This window comes from Setaria viridis, chromosome 3, assembly GCF_005286985.2.
Source record: "Setaria viridis chromosome 3, Setaria_viridis_v4.0, whole genome shotgun sequence".
Classification (NCBI taxonomy): domain Eukaryota; kingdom Viridiplantae; phylum Streptophyta; class Magnoliopsida; order Poales; family Poaceae; genus Setaria; species Setaria viridis.
In genome coordinates this window covers 2,996,754-3,016,007 of record NC_048265.2, presented here as the reverse complement: position 1 = coordinate 3,016,007, position 19,254 = coordinate 2,996,754, and the positions used below count along the sequence as shown (strand labels likewise).

General features: G+C 44.4%; 4 protein-coding genes and 1 long non-coding RNA gene across 6 annotated transcripts; 3 read left to right on the top strand and 2 right to left on the bottom strand.

Moving 5' to 3' along the window:
- Positions 1-183: 183 nt before the first annotated feature.
- On the bottom strand, positions 184-2,832 carry LOC117850180 (glutelin type-B 5). Its single transcript, XM_034731987.2, has 4 exons — positions 2,484-2,832; positions 1,439-1,632; positions 916-1,344; positions 184-740 (listed from the first exon to the last, which is right to left on the bottom strand). Exons 1-4 carry the CDS (start codon positions 2,794-2,796, stop codon positions 378-380), a joined length of 1,299 nt encoding a protein of 432 aa, XP_034587878.1. The 5' UTR covers positions 2,797-2,832; the 3' UTR covers positions 184-377.
- A 3,093-nt stretch (positions 2,833-5,925) lies between these two features.
- Positions 5,926-8,491, top strand: LOC117850429 (pentatricopeptide repeat-containing protein At2g37320). Its single transcript, XM_034732257.2, has 2 exons — positions 5,926-6,225; positions 6,542-8,491. Exon 2 carries the CDS (start codon positions 6,612-6,614, stop codon positions 8,223-8,225), a length of 1,614 nt encoding a protein of 537 aa, XP_034588148.1. The 5' UTR covers positions 5,926-6,225; positions 6,542-6,611; the 3' UTR covers positions 8,226-8,491.
- A 2,379-nt stretch (positions 8,492-10,870) lies between these two features.
- Positions 10,871-12,120, bottom strand: LOC117849791 (uncharacterized). Its single transcript, XM_034731480.2, has 3 exons — positions 11,686-12,120; positions 11,382-11,592; positions 10,871-11,274 (listed from the first exon to the last, which is right to left on the bottom strand). The coding sequence occupies exons 1-3, from the start codon at positions 11,845-11,847 to the stop codon at positions 11,228-11,230; spliced, it is 420 nt and encodes a 139-aa protein (XP_034587371.1). The 5' UTR covers positions 11,848-12,120; the 3' UTR covers positions 10,871-11,227.
- A 483-nt stretch (positions 12,121-12,603) lies between these two features.
- Positions 12,604-16,935, top strand: LOC117849789 (transcription initiation factor TFIID subunit 15). 2 transcript variants are annotated; one of them, XM_072292538.1, is made up of 10 exons: positions 12,604-12,892; positions 12,981-13,045; positions 13,849-13,918; positions 14,214-14,330; positions 14,453-14,790; positions 14,893-15,102; positions 15,380-15,463; positions 16,078-16,159; positions 16,242-16,368; positions 16,510-16,935. In XM_072292538.1, exons 4-10 carry the CDS (start codon positions 14,214-14,216, stop codon positions 16,734-16,736), a joined length of 1,185 nt encoding a protein of 394 aa, XP_072148639.1. In that variant the 5' UTR covers positions 12,604-12,892; positions 12,981-13,045; positions 13,849-13,918; the 3' UTR covers positions 16,737-16,935. The 2 variants fall into 2 exon arrangements, with proteins under 2 accessions (XP_072148639.1, XP_034587370.1); XM_034731479.2 differs by having other exon boundaries at positions 13,813-13,918.
- Positions 16,936-18,474: 1,539 nt separating this feature from the next.
- On the top strand, positions 18,475-19,164 carry LOC117849792 (uncharacterized). The gene is made up of 2 exons (XR_004639091.2): positions 18,475-18,728; positions 18,840-19,164. It is a non-coding gene; the product is annotated as an uncharacterized lncRNA (long non-coding RNA).
- The last annotated feature ends 90 nt before the right edge of the window (positions 19,165-19,254 follow it).

Below are 19,254 nucleotides of genomic sequence, written 5' to 3'. Positions count from 1 at the left end.
TTTCCCCCCATTAAATCAAATTAAATCACTAAATCAGATTGCCTTCCTCTGCTGCCCCACAGCTCGTTTAAAGTTTTACGTGAATAAAATTTAATGATGCACGATAATAAAAAGGTGTGCCCGCTCCGCTTAGAGGTAGGTTGGGTTCAGATGTAAAATTCAAAACGACTTACAAATTGAAACTGATGAGGTAAACTTTAATTTTTTTAACCGTTATGTAGACATATAGTATGCATTACATTGTGGACGGTTATCACGGAGCTACACACATGCCATGCTTTATTTACTTTAGCAGCCGGTACTCATGGCAATACATGCATCTCGTCGTCGCCCGTTGCCTTAATAATCCATAGCGACAATCACCAGAGAGTTTCAATTCATACAGCTCGTTCGTCGTTGCCCCGACTATTCTTAATCTTTATCGCGTCCGCCGTCGAGAAATTATAAGAAGCAGCGATGACACCAACTGGCAAGCCACGTAGGACGGATCCGGGCCCTGCGATGCGGCTGATCAGAGGGTTCGCGTTGGTCTTGAACGCGACGTATTCGAACCCAGCATCCTGACCTGCTTCTATTAGGACGACGTAATACTGCGGTATGACCAGCAGCTGCCCCTGGCGAAGCACATCGTTCAGCACTGCCACCCCACGGTTGTCAACAACCTGCAGCCGGGCGCTTCCTCCGGTCACGTACACCACGGTTTGGGCGTTGATGGTGTAGTATGGTGAAACAATTTCGTTCTGCATGCATGTGATCACAATCAACTGACGCACGTGTACTGTAGTTGTACATATTTGTGGATGTATACAATAAATTTAAATCAAATCCAACCAAATTAATTTGCACTAAATTAAGTCAAATTAATTACTAGTTGAAACGAAGGAGTAGATGGTCAAGAGGCATGCATGTACGTACCGGTTTTAGAGTCCCTCTCTCAACGCTCAATCCCAGGGAGTTGAGGATGGGAAAGCTGTCGCCGGTCAGACGTGTGATCCTCCGGGAATGAGGGTCTTCCAAGTTCATTATCACCTTCATCAAGCAATTCAGGTACTTGTTGTCCGGCAGAAGGGTCTTGCTTTGTCGTCCCGGCTGCGGCTGCCCTGTTTCATGCTCTTCATCTTGTAACTGCGTCGCGGTCGTGGTGTTCAGATTCAGCTGCGCCGCTAGACGTAGACGGAGGCCATTCGGCACGCGAACTATGGTGCCTCTAGTGTCATTACTTGGACCCTGCAGTCTTGTTGCCAGGTCCTGGTTGATCTCAAGGGACTGGCTTATGGACTTGGTGGTGAGTCCTTTGAAGATGTTCCTGCTTCGGTTGCTGTTGGAACCAGCGAAAGTGAAATCCTGTTTGAGGTGTCATTCACGTACGGCTTAGCAAAAACTAATAATAATCTACTATTATGCTATATATAAGCCATGTATTCTCTTTGCTATTTACATTGTGCTGTGGTTGAAGCTGGTTAGAGTTGGTGTTTATGTCGAAAAACATGATCAACTCGAGTGGTTCATTATTGCCGCCGTCATTGTAAAACCAGTGCGGAACACCAGGCCTTAGTGCAATGACATCGCCTTGTCTGAACTTCTGGTACGCTTCGGGGCATCCAGGGAAAGTCCATCCCACAATTCCTGTACCTGAAAAAAGAAATTACCCTATATACTTCATTCTTTTTTTCTTGAAACGAACTATATACTTCATTCTCAAAACTTCAGAACATACTGTATAACAAGGCAAAATAGACAATTTGGTCCCTGAACTTTACACCAAGGGTCAACTTCGTCCCTCAACTTTCAAATTGACCAATTTAGTCCCTCAACTTTCGTTTTTGGATCAAACTCGTCCTTGTGCTGATATGTGGCTCCATATTGTCATGAAACTAATTTGAAAAGTCTTTTTTACCCTTGGCTCATTTCTCCCTTCATATATTTTTCACCTCTAGAATTATAATAATGTATGATCCAAAATAAATACAAGAATACATATGTTTGTCGATAGGGTATGGTATAGCGTACTACGAGTATGCGAGCATATGTTGATTTTAGAGTATATGTGCACACATTAAATTGTATATATACCAAACAAATATGAGTAAATATTTGTTTGGGCACATATATTTTGCCTATCAAATTTGTATGAGCACGTGAAGGACTCCAAAGAGTACGAGTAGATACGCTTTTTACAAACCATATTTTATGTTAGTTTAAAAAAACATATTGTTGTGTGCATGTATTAAGGGAGTATGAGCACATATATGTTTGACCTACATGAGCCAAGGGCAAAAATAACTTTTTGCATTAGTCTTATGCAAATATAGAGTACTACATCAGCATAAGGACGAGTTTGATCTAAAAATAAAAGTTAAAGTTAAGGGACTAAATTGATCAATCTGAAAGTTGAGGAACGAAATTGACCTTTGGTGCAAAGTTCAGAGACGAAATTGCCTATTTTGCCATATAACAATTAACAAATGTAAAAATACTTCAACCTTGCTGGGCAAGGGCTAGGACACCACCGTTGGCATAGCGAGGTAGCACAAGGCCCCGGTAGTCAATGACAACGGGAATGAAAAAGGCACCCGCACAGAGGAGCTGCTGGTTCGCCTCGTCGAAGTAGTCGACGGTCCCCGCTTCCGATCTTATCTTCCGAATCGGATCGAGCGGGTGCAGCATGTCGAACGCGAACTCACAGCCGCCGGAGCCGGAGCCGGAGCTGGAAGCAGCAGCAGCTGCTCCAAGCTGGCGAGAGCTTTGCCACAGGAGGAGGCCGATGCACAAGCAAAAGCAAGCGGTAGGAGCCATGCATGCATCAAGTAGCTAGGGTAATTAAATAACGATACTGTGATCAGGCTGCAGTCTTTCCTTTTAATTTATAGGAGTAGAATCAGGGAACAGGCAGTTCGAACACAGCCATCAACCTTTTGATCTACTCGTACGCAGTACTGACCAGCTACTGTACTGATAGATCCTGTCATCCGGGAAGTACGTGTGGACGTGCAACCTGTGCAAGATGGTTGTCAAAGTTCATTTCACAACTTTTATCTGCTATTCCCTTTGTTTCAAATTGCAGATCGTTTTAGCTTTTCCAGTTCATAGATGTTTGTATGCATCTAAATATAATTACAGATCGTTTTAGCTTTTCTAGTTTATAGATGTTTGTACACATCTAAACATATATTTAGATGCATACAAATATCCATAAATATGAAAAAAGGTAAAACGACATACAATTTGGGACGGAGGGAGCAGCTCTCATCTGCCAGGCTGTCACGTACGTATGTACACGCATTACATTTTCACATGCAGTCGTGCGCTGCAACGAAATTTTATTGACGTACCAGCGGAAATACAAGGCTGTCCTTTGCATCTCGCTACGTGTTCGCATGCATGCATATCAAAACTTGCGGGTTTTGGCCGCACGAAAGTTACCACTGCGTTCGTGCGTTAGAGAGCAACGACTCCAAAAGGACGGCTCCTACCTAAATCAGGCCGGGCCTTAGACGCAGGAACGACGAGCAAGGGGAGGTCAGCCGACTGCCAGCCTGCCACCCTCTTCCTCCGACGCCAAAGAAGCAAGCCATCACCCGAATCGAAGCCGGAAAGAGAGCTTCGCGAAGCACGAGCCCGCGAGAGAGAGTGGGTGACCCATCTCTGTCTTTTTTAGAACGGGTCGGATTTTATTAATTATAAGATAACAAAGCTTGTACATGCAGCATATCCAGCCTCCGAGCAGGGCACTCCTGAATAAGAAAGAAAATACACCATATACCTCTCACAAAGCACCCGTTGGTCTTCGCTGTCACCGACCGTAGTTGCCGCAACCCGGTTCTTGTCCATCTCCCGCAATGAAGAAGATCCAAGATGAAGCTCGTGGCCGTATCCCGAATCAACAAAGAACGTTGAAATTTTAAATAGCCGATTAGTAACACACTATAAGTGCGCAATTGATCCGCTGAATGCACCGGCAAACGGCAAAAATGCTGACTCCTCGTCGTTGTCGAGATCGGATGTCATTCGCCTCACCGGCCAACCCCGAACGACGGACAGCAGACCCTCTAGGGGGATTGATATACACCAACCCGTACATACGAGAAGGTGGACTAAAAACCTCTCAAGGGAAATCCTGGTACCACCAGAACCCCCTTGGAGGGACAAAACACCAGTGGCCAAGTCACCTTCGCCATCGGTAAGGCCACCTTGAGTCCTCCACACCCTGTTTCAAGGGATGTGGGGTCGACGATGCCATTAATCGTCGCAAGCACCAACGGCACTAATAAGTCCACAGAAAATTTGAACACCGGCGCAAAGGGAAGCATCAAATAAATTATCACTGGTAACAAAACCTCCGCATATGACACCGTCGTCAAGCTCACACAAACAACGGTCACCACCGGAACCTGCCCCTCCAACAAAACCAACAGTAGAGAAACTTGACACAACAAACCTCTGTAGCACTGTCGCCAAATCCTTCTCCACAGTCGCCAACAGAGCCGCCATGGAGGGATCCAAAACTGGTGACTGGCAACGCCATCAACGGGAAACTTAACCCTACTCTAACCCTAGCAAACTATAGTAGTAATAGGGGATTATTCACACTAGCTACCGAAATTGCAAGATTCCCTTTCCTCCGGCGACCCAAGGGCCACCGGAGGAGAAGAAAATCCGGCAAGATCGGCACTGGGGAGGAGAATCGCCTCTCTTTCGCCTCAGGAATTGCAGTAAAGGGGAAAGAGAGGTCTATTGTTCGGGTTGGGGGACTGCGGGTGACCCATGTCTATTTTTTTTATTTTTATATTTTAGTATTTTGCAAAAACATATGACCTAACAAAAAAATTACAAATCTATACCTATACTGCCGTTTGAAACGGTGGAAGCAACCTACCGCCAGTTGAACCGGCGGTAGGTTCCCTCCTCTGGGCAGTACACTTTCAAAAAATCATAACGAATTCATATAAACTCGGATAGATATAAACTTTATATAAAAATTGTAGATCACGATGAGCTCTACAACTTTATAGTTCAAACTTTTTTCATTTGGTGTCATAGTAGTACTCAAATAATCAACACAAGTTTCAGATCTGAAATCCAAATTTTAGATGTGAAACTGGGCGGCACATTCAAAAAATCATAACTAATTCATATAAACTCATATAAACTTATAAGTTTTATATAAAAATCGTAGCTCTCAATGAGATTTACAACTTTGTAGTTCAAACTATTTTCATTTGGTGCCATCTTTGTGCTGAGATCTGAACTATTTTCAACATGTGTCGATTATTTGAACTATTTTCAACATGTGTCGATTATTTGAACACAAATATGGAACCAAATGAAAACAATTTAAACTACAAAGTTGTAAATCTTATCGAGAGATACAATTTTTTATATAAAACTTATCTCTATCCAAGTTTATATGAATTAGTTATGATTTTTTGAATATGTGCTGCCCAGTTTCACATCTAAAATTTGAATTTTAGATCTAAAACTTGTGTCCATTATTTGAGTACCAATATGACACCAAATGAAAAAAGTTTGAACTACAAAGTTGTAGATCTGATCTACAATTTTTATATAAAGTTTATCTTCATCTAACTTAAGTTATGATTTTTTGAATGTGTACTGTCCGAGGAGGGAACTTATCGCCGGTTCAACTGACGGTAAGTTAAGTTGCTACAGTGCACCTTGCGCTGTTTCGTATAGGTATAGATTTCAATTTTTTGTTAGGCCATATATTTTTCAAAATACTAAAATAAAAAATAAAAAATTCCCCATCTCTTGAGAGTCTGGTGGGTCGTCACGCCCACGGCTGGGGGACCGTGAAGTGTGCAGCCCATCAGGTAGTACGCCAGGCCTACGACGATATTCCCACGGGCCGCGGGCCACACAGGAGCGACCGACGCGTTCGGAGGTGGACGCGGCCCATCATCTCTATCCCACCCAGTCCAAGCAATCTGCCGTAGCGCCGCCCGATGTTGACGGGGCCGACGCGGCGACGCCGGTGTACGCCGCGGATGAGCACCACTGCAGAGGGGAGGAGGAGACGGTAGGAGAGGCGGACAGGCGGTCCTGCACGGTCTCCTGCGGTTCCTCCGGCGGCGGTGTCGCGCTACGAGGTTCGCCGCGAGCACAGCGCCACCAGCCGGCAGCCGGCTGCTCCTTCTCACTCCGTGCGTGCGGCTCTGCGCCAGTACCTGAGCGCCGGCAGAGCGGCAGGAAGCAACCCACGGCCAGGTATATTCTCCTCTCTTCCTCTCCTTGGTTTCTCTTCTGATATGGGGATTAGGGAGTAAGGATGTTCGTCTTTTATTTGCTACATTAGTATCTACTGACTTTATAGCCGAGCGACGCATTTTCCTTGGAATATTTTTTTTATATTCTATTAGTTTAACCGAGTCACTTCGAAAGCGATTGAAACAACATTGTGCAATGCTGTAATTTTCCATCGATAACTTCAAATCTTTTATACATGTAAGACCATTCGATGCTCAACAATTAGTATTGCAACTAGCTTAATCTTGGACTTAATTCTTTCGAATATATGATGCAGCTGTACTATAAACCGAACCTGTTCACGGATGTGGACTCATGGGAGTTTTTCTTGATCTGCCACTGTTGTCATGCCCAATCATCTCTTCTGCCGGTTCAAAAATCGTGCTGTTCTACCAGCATTGGCGGTAATTCGTCTAGTTGTGGCAAATTTTGGCACATCCTCAGCAGTTGATAGGTCGAGAAAACAAAGGTGTGCCAACATCCACAATGCATTGAGCGTTTTGGACCTAGTACCAACCAAGCACCATTGTGGTGAAGAGGAAGTTCCATCCCATCACCGCCTTATCAATGACTGTATGTATGACATCCTGGGAGTTCAGTCAAAGCGGAATGTTCTGCATAAGAGAAAATATGACTTTTTTAACTCAAGCTCAAATCAACGACGGCCTAAAGGTGGTAATGTTGTCTCAAGTAATATCTCAGTTTACCCTCACAAGACTAGATTCCCAAAGGAGGACATGCTTATGCAGGTAGTGGAACTGCATAGGAGTGGGAGCATCGGTTCAGATGCATCTATTTTGGCACCTGCGCTGAGTTCTTGTGCTGACAGGAAAACCCTTACTGGAGGTGCACAGCTTCAGGCTTTACTAGTGAAAGTAGGATATGACTCCTCTATCCTTGTTGGCAGCTCATTGATCAGCTTTTATTCAAGATGTGGCCAGTTGGGAAATGCTCATATGGTTTTCCTGGGCATGGCGGCAAAAAACACAGTGTCATGGACAGCACTTATTTCTGGTTATGCCCAGGATAATCAGGTGGAGCCATGTCTCCATTTTTTTGCACTGATGAGGCAGTCTGTGTGCAAGCCAAATGACATCACATTTGCAACTATATTCAGTGTGTGCACTAACCATGCATTTCTTGCCCTTGGTAAAAGCGTTCAAGGCCTACAACTGAAAATGGGTTTCGATTCCTATGTGCATGTGTCCAATGCATTGGTATCAATGTATGCAAAGTGTGGGAGTATTGGTGAAGCACGAGCCATATTTGAGAGCATCGCCTGCAAAGACCTCATCTCATGGAACTCCATGATCTTTGGATATTCACAGCATGGCCTTGCTGAACATTGCCTTGATTTGCTGAAAGAAATGCAAGGGCACATAATGCCGGATGCAATATCCTTCCTAGGCGTGCTTTCGTCATGCCGGCATGCATGCCTTGTAGCAGAAGGCCGACACTGCTTCATGGAAATGATTGAGCATGGAATAAAACCAGAGCTAGATCATTACTCATGTATGATTGATCTCCTTGGTCGTGCAGGACTGCTTGATGAAGCGTGGGATCTTATCCAGACGATGTCCATGCCCCCAAATGGTGTCGTATGGGGCTCCCTGCTAGCTTCCTGTAGAGTGCACGGAAGTGTTTCAATTGGCATACAGGCTGCAGAGCACCGTCTTAAGCTTTTACCAGGTTGCGCGGCAACTCATGTGCAGCTAGCGAATTTGTATGCAAGCTTTGGCTGCTGGAGTGATGTGGCAAGAGTGAGGAAGACAATGAAAGAAAGAGGGCTGAAAACAAACATTGGGTGCAGTTGGATAGAAGTTGGCAACAAAGTTTACACTTTCACAGCAGAAAACAGATCAAAGAGCCAAGTAAATGATGTTCTGGCCATTCTTGATTGCTTGCGGTCACATATGGATTATAAGTGTGATATATTGATTGATGGTCTGGATTGGGACTGAGCATATCAAGTCAAGTTAGGACACTCTATAAACTTAAAAGATCACGGCTTGCCTTGTTCAACTGCATATGAAGAGAAGGCACTTTATAAGAAATGACAAGGTCACTCGCACCTCAAATATCTTGTAAAAGATCACTCGATGTAACATGCAAGTATAACACCTGTGTGTAAGCATTTTGTAAGAATGTGATTTGCTCAGTTTACTTTCTGTTGAATGGTCAATGATACCCATATTCATTTTATACTAATATATTTTGACAACCGAAACCTCCATTTGCAAGAATGAATACTCAAATCTTATAACCTGAGTTAAGTGCAGTGCTGCATAGAAGATGATGGGTGAGGAACTGGGTGTCTTTGATACAATTGGTTGTGAATGCTCTGCAAGAGAGGATCTGTTGCAGTCTAGGTGGTTAATATTCTTGTTACTCGATTCTCACCCAAGAGACCCAGGTCCGACTTCCGGCAAGTCGGCAACATTATTTTCATTTTCTGCATTTGTTTTGCACTGCAGCATATCCATGTCTACTGCATAATGCATTTCCCATTTTTATTGTGAATAGTCATTCCATGATGCTTAGTGGTTGAAATCAAGGATCCAGTACTGCACTTCATGCTGTTTCTCACCTGTTATCCATACTTCTAAGATATGATCATTTAATTCAACGAGCATTTCGCCTGATAAGGTTAGCGTAGGACTAGTATTCTGAAACAACATAGGAAGCATTTTATGATAAGTAGACATTTTCACTTCTTTATAAAATGTATGTTCACCCTGTTGATGAAGTCTAGAATATTGATCCCTTTTTCCAGCCCTTCTGAGCTTTCTAGAGTGGTTGATGGATTTGATATTTTTTTGTGTTTTCTATCTTCTAATCATCCACTTTGTTATTCTAGTTTTATTAATACTGGCCTTAACAACTATTGGCATAGAAATAGAAATGGTTATTTCGACTATGCATCACATCTACAGACAAAATCATTTAAAAAAAGGATATTATTGGTTGATTTTTTCCACAACCAGTCCTAGCAAATTGGCTAAGTCATTATTAAACCTTGTTCACGTTTTAGCCAATTTAAACTTACTCTTGCATCCATTTATTGGCCCATTGGTTCGAACCCAATATTGTCCAATATTTGGTCTTTTGTTTGATGATTGGACTCTGAAAACCATATGGTCTCTCTTATACAATAACAGAATATCTGGAGGAATCTGCATCCATATTAAGCCAATATAAAGTACTCCCTCCGTTTTAAAATGTATATCGTTTTGGCTTTTCTAGGTACATAGATTTTGCTATGTATCTAGACATAACCCTATATTTAGATGCATATCAAAATCTATGCATCTAGAAAACCTAAAACGACCTACATTTTGGAACTGAGGGAGTACATGTGTTGCCATTCCAAGATGACATTTTGGACTGAGAATAAAATAATACTGTTGACGTATAATGAATGACATGTTATTTTTTTCAGTACATTGGTTTCACCAGCCTGATTAGAAACTTGTGATCTTTCAGCAAATTAAAGACCCATACTTTTATTAAAAAAATGCAGAAGGCAATCGACCCAAATTCTTCTGCAAAGTCTCCGTTATTGCCCTTATGGCCTTCTGATTAGTTTACTACTGCAAGCTTATTATCTGGTGAGACTAGTGGCCCAATACTTGTGCTATCCTGATGCGCAGAACATTTTACCTTTCGGCACCCTGTAACCATGCAGAAGCTACCAAATTTACACTCCACATCGCATGTAGGTTGTGATCATGTTTAGTTTTAGCTATACTATGTATTTATCATCATACAACATTTACCACGATGGTGAACACTGTCATCCTATGATAAGATGAGTTATTTTCCCCATGTTTACAACTCTTTCTGAAAGTCGATTTATTTGCTTCATCAGGCTTGCAAACGTCATAGTTTTTGTATTAATTAATGTTTGAACATTTTTTGCATTATCCAGGTAATCAGAACTTGAAGTTTACAGGTTCATGGAGGTATGGAGATTTGTGAAAAGGATGTCATGATGATGCAACCAGTGTTGGGGGCTGGACACATAAAACTGGGGCAATATAATGCTTCCGGGCCTTCTCGAGACTCAAGACTCATCACTTGGCCACGTAACCTAGGGACAAGGGGGAAGAAACCATGACGGATGCCATAAGAATTTTGGAATGGGAAATATGCAGATTCAATTGGATGTAGGTTTGGTCTATAGAAATTATAACTGATGTGCTGTTATGATTCTGCACTTGAAAGGGTGGAAATCATCATTGCTGTGAGTAGGAAGATGTGAGTATGAATAATATATGATGGAGGATTAAATGTTCATATTGGTTAGAACCTATAAGCTTTCCTTGTTGCCACTTTGCCCCCAAGAGGAGCACTGAAATGTTTCACTTTTACCAGCCGCGATTCAATACTGCCAGTGATAATGAAATATCTTAGATAGTGTTTGGTTTGTGCTAAGGTAATGTAAACGTATTTGATGACGGAATGAGTGATTACCCTCTTTGTTTGGATGCACTATGGTAACGTAATTAGATTACGGTGTGGGCGTTGTATCTGATTACGATGGAGGAGGAGGGGTAACAAGCTTGTATAGATATTATTTAAGTAAGGGATTCAATTACAATATCAATTGATTATAAACCACCGCAACCAAACATGCGTAATAGGATTCGTTACCTTCCGTAATCAGATTACATTACATTTGAGCTAACCAAACACCACTGACACAGTCACTGGCTATCAAGAAAGCACAGAAACAGTACAAGGTTACATCCTTAAACTGAATGCAGAGGAAAGACCATACAGTGCATCAACCAACCACACAGAACACGACATCCCATTTCGCCCAATCATGACTAGAACACTGGCATGTTCAGAAAACCTTGGATGCACACAGCCAAACCAAGGGAGTTTCAGATTCTCAAGGTCCACGAAATCGCTGGCATGACTGGACCAAGTTGCTGCTGGCCGTTCCCCAGGAATGGCGTCAATTTGCTGCTGGCTGCACGGCCTTCTTCTCCTTGGTCGGTGGCTCTAAACAACACCAAAACCGAATCACACGATCAGGGTCTTTTATACACGAAATTCAGTTACTGCCGACGCAATTGGACGCAACGGAAGACAGTGGATTGGTTGGTTACTTGAGATGAGGGCCTTGGGGCGGTCCTTGAAGAGGATCTTGTGCCGGATGACGCCGATCACCTCCAGCTCCGCCTCCTCCGCCGCCGTCGGTGGCTCCTGATCCGCAGCACCACCGGTCACCTTCTTCTTCCTGAGCACCAGCAGGGGCTTCTTCAAGGTCACTTTCGTCCCGGCGAGTTCATGGTACCCCACCGTGAAGGTGTACCCTCCCTGCAACCATCGCATTCCCATAATCGCATCAGGGACCAACACCTCCAATCAGGTGACAAGAGAAGACCGGCGAATCGGGAAGAGATATCTTGCCTTGGAAGAGGACGGGGAGGGGGCAGAGCAGAGGCGGCCGATGTGGAGCCCCCGGATGTCGCCGGAGAAGGATGCCTGCGGCTGCACCACGCCCTGAAGCTCCACGACGGCCCACTCCGGGCACGACGAATCGCTGCACCCGCAACGCACGCGGATCTGCATCTCCGCCGATACTAGGCGACGCGCCTCTGCTTCGTGCTTCCCCTGAGACGGATGCAAATGCAAGCAAGCGCAGACGAGAAGGAATAGGAAAGAAAAAAAATGCCAGATCTTTCCGGGGGTTGCCGCTTGGCGCGAAATTGCTGCTTGCTTTCCCGCCTTCCCCCTCTGGTGTTTTGTTTAGTTGGCGCCACCGCCGGGGGAAAAAGGGCAGCGGGAGCGGGAGATCACTCCATCTAGGAATACGACATTGCTAACGAGTGCAACAATGTGGGCTGCAACAGATTTTTGGCTTTCTTTTTTTTGAAAACTAGGTTCGATGACACTCCAAACACGAGATTTTGTAGTATGATCATGTACAAAAAAAATCTATCCCCCCACAAGAAAATTACCTTTGTCTTTGTATGGTTTTATTATACAAGAAAAAAATCCTCTCAAAGAAATTGTACAGTGAAAAGAGAGAGCACGATAGGTACTTTCAGTAGACTTGCTTATCAGTAGCGCGGACTGCGGACAGGACAACTTGCTGCAGAAAACTTCATGAATAATCCCAATTTTCCGAAGCTATATAAACTCGGACAGGGTTGCTACTATTGTCAAAAAATATCATTTCCTAGTGTTTCTCAGAGTAATTTGATGCAAAATAATGTATAAATTCATAGAAACCGTAAGAAAAAGATAATCAACAGTTGCCAATCTCCTTAAAACTAATGAAAAGTGACCCTGATTTGTTAATTTTGTTAATCCTCTCACATCTCTACCCAGCCGCCACCCCCGTCTCCTCTCTGCTCCCAAGCGCATCCACGAGACCACGAGGTCCGGTCGCCGCTCCCGCCGCCTCCCCTCAGGCCGGACGGCCCCGCCTCCACGCCGCCGCCTCCTCGCTGCTGGCCGCCGTCTCTACCTCGACGCGTGTTCCTTGGCCCTGCGCCGCCGGCCGCCGCCTCCCCGCTGACGACACCCCTCCCTCGAGGCGGACCCCGAGCCCTCCCCTCCTCCCTCCACCCCTCTCCGTGGATCCCTCTCTCTTTGAAGACGAGATCCACAGGTACTACAAAGAAGCTCGACGCGTCGATTCCTTCGTTCCCATCCAAGGATTCTTTGATGATATGGTTCTCCTTCTCTCGTGGTGCTAGGGTTTCGCTGACCTCCGTGGAATCCACTCGCCTCCAACCAGCCAACCCGTGAAGCGGATCCACTGGTTTGTGCCATTTTTTTCCTTGACTTGCAATGTACTATGCTTTCTTGTGTGGATAGTGATGATCAGACCAAAGGTCTTGGATTTGCCATCCTTTAGGTGATTATGTAGATTTTTTTACTTTACCAGTATGTATATACTTTAGAAAGAGATAAAAAAACATTAGTTGGATGAAATCTAAACTGGGATGTGTGAGAAGATGATAGGATGAAGTTCATGGTGGTGGGATGGGTTCAGTCCATGTTGGTTTTTTTAGTCTTTGTCTATTGGGAGGTCTTTTTGGAATCCATATCTAGAGTTCTTTTCTGTAAGGTGTTTGGTAGTTTACTTTTGTTTGTGACAGGTCTGTCTTGCCTCTCTCATGTATTTCCCCTTTGGTGTTAGCTGTGTCTCCTCAGCCCTCAGTTGCTGATAAAGAGCCCAGGCTAGGTTTTGGTCTTAGTAGTCTTTGCTTTCAGTTCAGGGATGCTTTTGGAACCATACCAGACTTGTAATTTCGTTGCATACCTTGAAGTAATGAAATCAGGTTTAAACCCATGATGGAAAACTATGAATGAAATCTGTAGTAAGCAATTTTGGGGATGATCTGTGTACCGCACTTAAACATTGGCGCGGTAGTCGTTGGTTGTTAGCTGCTTCCACTACCACACATGAAATTGCTAAGGTTTTTAAATCAACTCAGATTTAGGCAATAAGAAAAGATTATCGGGCTCTGGTTTTGTATAGCTGAGCATCACTACAACTGACAGTGAATTATTTCTGTGGTACAGGTTAAATTTCTCACATACTGAAGATTTGTGTTGCAGTCAACCAACTGATAAACCATTCAGGACTGTACACAGAAGGAGGCGTCTTGAATTGGCCTTCTGGTTCAAGGTAAAGCTCTTCAAATTTTGCTACATTTATGAATGCACTCTGGCTAATAGTTATGTTGTGATTGCCATTCTCATTTGCTTTGCTCTAGCATCAAGTGGTCTGCATGTAGTATTTTCAAAACCCTATATATGTTCATCACGTTGATTGCAAACCATCAGTTCAGATTTGTTATTTTGGTATGCAAGTGTATTTTGTTCCTGGAATGATAGGACAAGCTTGGCTTTACGCACAACGGTTTCTTTATATTATTGCATAGAAAATAATTTATAATAATGATACTGGTGGTTTGTTACAGATGGCTGGATATATGTCAAGAGGGCCCCCAAACGGTTCGGTTTATGTGTGCAACCTGCCTCCTGGAACTGATGAGACTATGCTGGCTGAATATTTTGGCACCATAGGGTTGCTAAAGGTATGGGTCTTATCAGGTAGCATTTTTGCAACCACTATCAAGTTTGTCAAGATCCCTTGTATGCCTTTTTCAAATTCCGTTTGATGATAATTTTTTCTCTTATTTGTTGTCAAACCACACAGAAGGACAAAAGGACTGGGCGTCCAAAAATTTGGATATATAGAGACAAGGTTACAAATGAACCGAAGGGTGATGCAACAGTCACATATGAGGATCCACATGCTGCTTCAGCTGCTGTGGACTGGTTCAATAACAAGGATTTCCATGGAAGTATTATCCAGGTTGACATAGCTGAGTCAAAAAGTAAAGATACATTCGATAGCTCCACGAATTTGGGCATCGCTGCTGACCTTGGTGGACAAGATGAATTGGATAGCGGGGTTGGCAGAGGCAGAGGACGTGGTGATGGTCCAGGAAAGGCTTGGCAGCAAGATGGGGATTGGATGTGTCCAAATACAAGGTCTGTTATGATGGGTGAGCAACTTCTCTATCACTTCTCCAGTTTGACTAGTATGGTCTTAATTGTGTATTCCGTTCTTTCTGATGTGATTTCTTCTCTCAGTTGTGGCAATGTAAACTTTGCCTTCCGTGGTGTTTGTAATCGCTGTGGAGCCGCTCGCCCTGCTGGTGTTGGGGGAGCTGGTGGTGGTGGTGGCGGTAGGGGTAGAGGCCGTGGTAGCGCTGATGCAAGAGGAAGCAGCCGTGCTGGCACTGCTGCTGCTGTTGGTGGTCCACCTGGATTGTTTGGTCCAAATGATTGGCCATGTCCAATGTAAGAGGCTAACAGCTTAAGTTTTTCTGTTTCATAGATTGGATACATCTTTTGAACTTGGTGTTCACATTCATTTGTATGCATCATGTAATTGCTGCCCCATGAAACCAATGGGATAGTTCTTTCCAAGCCTCTATTATATGCTTGTCTATGCTTAAACTAAACTACTGCCCTCTATATCTGTTGCAATTTTGTACTTAAACCTGCTGTCTTATATGATGTTATGAGTTCTCAGAAAAAAATGATGTTATGATACCCAACTTCATTTGTGTTCCAGGTGTGGCAACATAAACTGGGCTAAGCGGACAAAATGTAATATATGTAACACTTCCAAACCTGGTACGAATGAAGGCGGTGTAAGGTAAGTACAAGATTTACTATTTGCATTTGGCTGGTTCATAACCACATTATCTGAGAAGTTGAATATAAAATTTACTCTAGCAGCTATAGTTTGTGCCCTTGGGCCCATATGGCTGGCAGCTTGTAAATTATAATACCAAATTATTGCAAAGAGCAGTGCATTTGTTATTTGTGGTGAAGGATGGATGAGGGTTGTTTCATTAATTCCAAACATCATGCTTTTCCACCTGATACACTCACTGTCAGGTTAAGTGTGGCCTCACATCAACATTAGGATAGTCCTTCAAAAACTGGAGGTCTACAGTGAACTGCTGTGATATGGTGCCCTCCTTGTGACCAGCTTTTGGCTTTTGGGCTCAAAACTGGACTCAAAGGAGGTGCAGTGCAGTGCCACAACACTTTAATCCATCGACAATAGTGAGTGGCTAGTTGTGAATCTTGCAGTGCATATTTTGTGAAATATGATGTTAAAAACCGGCCATGTATGTATAGACCAGCACAACTGGGTGTTGTATGTTATGTCCATAAGTGAGCAACCATGTGTACAATTATTTATAACTAAAAGGTATTTCTTTAAATATTGAGGCTTGTCTCACCAATTGCTTATTGTTTTAGGGGTGGCCGTGGTGGTGGGTACAAAGAGCTTGATGAAGAAGAACTAGAGGAAGTTAAAAAGCGTCGGAAAGAGGTTGAGGAGGTAGGATGCTTACTGAACATTACCTTTTTTTGTATATATCTTAACCATTGCTTTCCATGTCTAAATTTGGCTTGTATCATAGGATGATGGAGAGATATATGATGAGTTTGGCAACCTCAAAAAGAAATTCCGTGCTAAATCTCAGCATACTGAAAGTGTGCAGACTCTTCCTGGGTCAGGACGTGCTGGATGGGAAGTTGAGCAGCGTGGTATTCTTCTTGACACGCTTTAATAAGTCCATATTTCAGACCGTTGTAGGATTATTTATCGCTCAGTTCGTTCTTTTTGGTAATTGTCATGAATTACTTTGTCAGTGCTGAACATGACCTGGTGCTAATTCACTGTTGTAGGTTCCAGTGAAAGGGAAGGCAGGGAGAGGAGCAGGGATCGTGGTAGGGTCGATTATGATGAAAAGGAAAGCAGGAACAGGGATAGGGGTGATCATGGAAGGGAGCGGCGCCGGAGCCGTAGCCGAAGCCGGAGCAGAGACCATGACAGGGAAAGAGGGAGGGACAGGGGAAGAGACCATGACTACGAGAGGAGTCGGGAGCGGGACCGTGATCGCCGCCACAGGTGAAGAGAGAAATGATAGGGGCTTTCTGTTTCTTTACATTGCATTTGCCAATTTTTGTAGCCGTGGTACCTGTGGTATTATTTACAGTTGCTTTAACTGATTTGCTGCACGGACAGCATTCTGATAACTTCGCTGTTTGTAAAACGAGTGATATTTTTTGTTATTTTTTTACAACAACCAGTTGACATTTTTTTTTTGATAATTCACGCATACTCCCTCCATTCCAAAATAAACGCACATCTCACTTCGTGAGGAGTCAAACTCTATACAAAAATGCACTACTGTTTATGATGTATAATAAATATCATTAGATTGAGCATTGAGGATACCTTCCTAATAAATTTATTTGAAGATACAAATATTGATACTATTTTCTATATTCTTAGTCAAACGTAAAAACGTTTGATTCCTTGAGAAGCAAGATGTGCAATTATTTTGGGGTGGGGAGGGAGTATATATTAAGATGTAATGAAACCGTACAGATACGTGTACATGGTCCAACGCATGCACAAAGGATACAGGGGTATCAACCAAACTAGACAGGCTCCTAGAAACAAGAATAACAACAAAAAGATCCTTTGGGGTCTCTGCATCCTCTAGAGCCGCTTTCCATCCCTGGATTCCGCCATCGCAGAAGTTGCCGGAGGAAACCCGTGATGGTAGCCGCCCGCCACAGACCAAGATAAGCGCCATCGCACCAAGGCTTTGAACTGAGCCGCAAAGATGCCCGCCACAAACCGGAACCCGAACACCGAGCAAGAACATCGGGCGGGGATGCACCCCACGCTTGAATCTGAGCTCGTCGCTTGAAGCCACTGCAAAGAGTGGCTAGATCCACATACTTGTCAACCGCAGCACCATCTCCTCTACATCCCAAGCGCCGCGTTGTCATCGACACCTTCACCGCCAGCGAACCCACCAGACGGAATGAGACTCCTGTACAGGAGCTGGACAGATCCGTGAAGACCACAGGACCTCCAGATCCGCCAGCAACGAACCTCACAAGCCCATCACCGGCACCGGAGCAAGCGCCAGTGAGGTGGAGAACGGGCCGGAGGACGTTATTCCACCTAGGCCTCCACCATGCAGATGCCACCGGGAAACCTACCCCTACAGGGACCTAAACTACACCGTCGGGCAGAGAAGCATCGTTCCCCTACACGTCCGAGGTCGAAACAGCCGCCGGAGGAGGAGAAGGGGACCGGTGCTCTCGCCGGCGGGAGAACGGGAAAACTAAGCCGTTCCCTTTTCGCCTCTCTCACCTGAAGCACCAAGAGGTTTCGTTTTGTTGGGGCGAGGGTTTGGCATTAACCAGGCCAATGCTGGACCGCCACATGCTCCAAGCAGCTGTTGATTTCCGAGCAACCAACTGCTCTAGGCTGCTGTTTATGTCATGCGTTCAACGCTTCAAGTGTGCGGCTACTCGTAAGAAATAAAACTTGTAAGAAATAAAAGGAGAAATTAGTGCCGGTGTCCTTTACACCACCGTCACGCTTTGATTGATCAATCATCACTTCATCGGCAGTAGAATTTTCTTGCCATGTTCGTGAAAACAGACTGATGGGCAACCGCCTCCATCTATCACGGCTTTTTATCAAAGACAGATGTTAAACTGATAGCATCCGGATCAGATAAGACATCTGCTGCAAAACGAAGGAAAATCCTTTGCAACCTGCAATTTATTTTTTTTCTTCTAAGAATAAGGCAGCTCCACACGACCACGCACGTGACACAACACGACGCAGCTGGCCGGCAGGGGTTCGAGCCCCCGTCCCGCACCAGGCCTCCAGCGAAGGCGAGCCAAGGTTGGTTCCTATAAAAAAAAAGGAAAAAAGAAAGAGTCAGCCTCCAAGGCACCAACACAGCCCACCCAGCGGCCAGGGTGGACGCCGGGGTACGGCGCAGATGAGCGGGAGGAGGGAAGCGATGTGCTGATGCACGGCCTCGCGGCGTTCATGCACCATGCCGTCCGACCTCGCGGCGTTCATGCGGCATGTAAGATGTTCGGTGTAATGCTGCTAAGAGCTAACCTAAGAGCACCTCGCTTGGCCGACCTCTCCCTCGACGGAAGCGATTGACTAAATCAGGTTTGCTTTGGTTTGTTAGGTATGAGCGGTGGTGATCGAGGAGTGGGGCGCGGTGCTGGAGTGTTCTGCGGCGGCGGCGCAGTGCCGTTCATGGGCAGGTCAACAGCTTAAGGCCGGCGTCCAATTTGCTGTGAGCCCTTTCTCTCTGTTGGGTCAAATCCAATTTCCTACGTTTCAAGATAGAGAATTTATAATCTTTTGCCAACACGTTGCTGCCAAATCCAAACATTAGAATATTTGTTCAGCGTGAAAAAAGTAGATCCATGGAGGAGTTATTTTTAATACCTGTAATTTGCAGACATAATGCTAACAAAGTCTACCAGTTGAGGCTGTTTTCTTGCACATATGCACTCTCTCTTTTTCTTTGCCATATTACCAAGAATGGGTATGATTATGGATGGAGTTGGTAACATATATCAGTAAGGAACCAACAT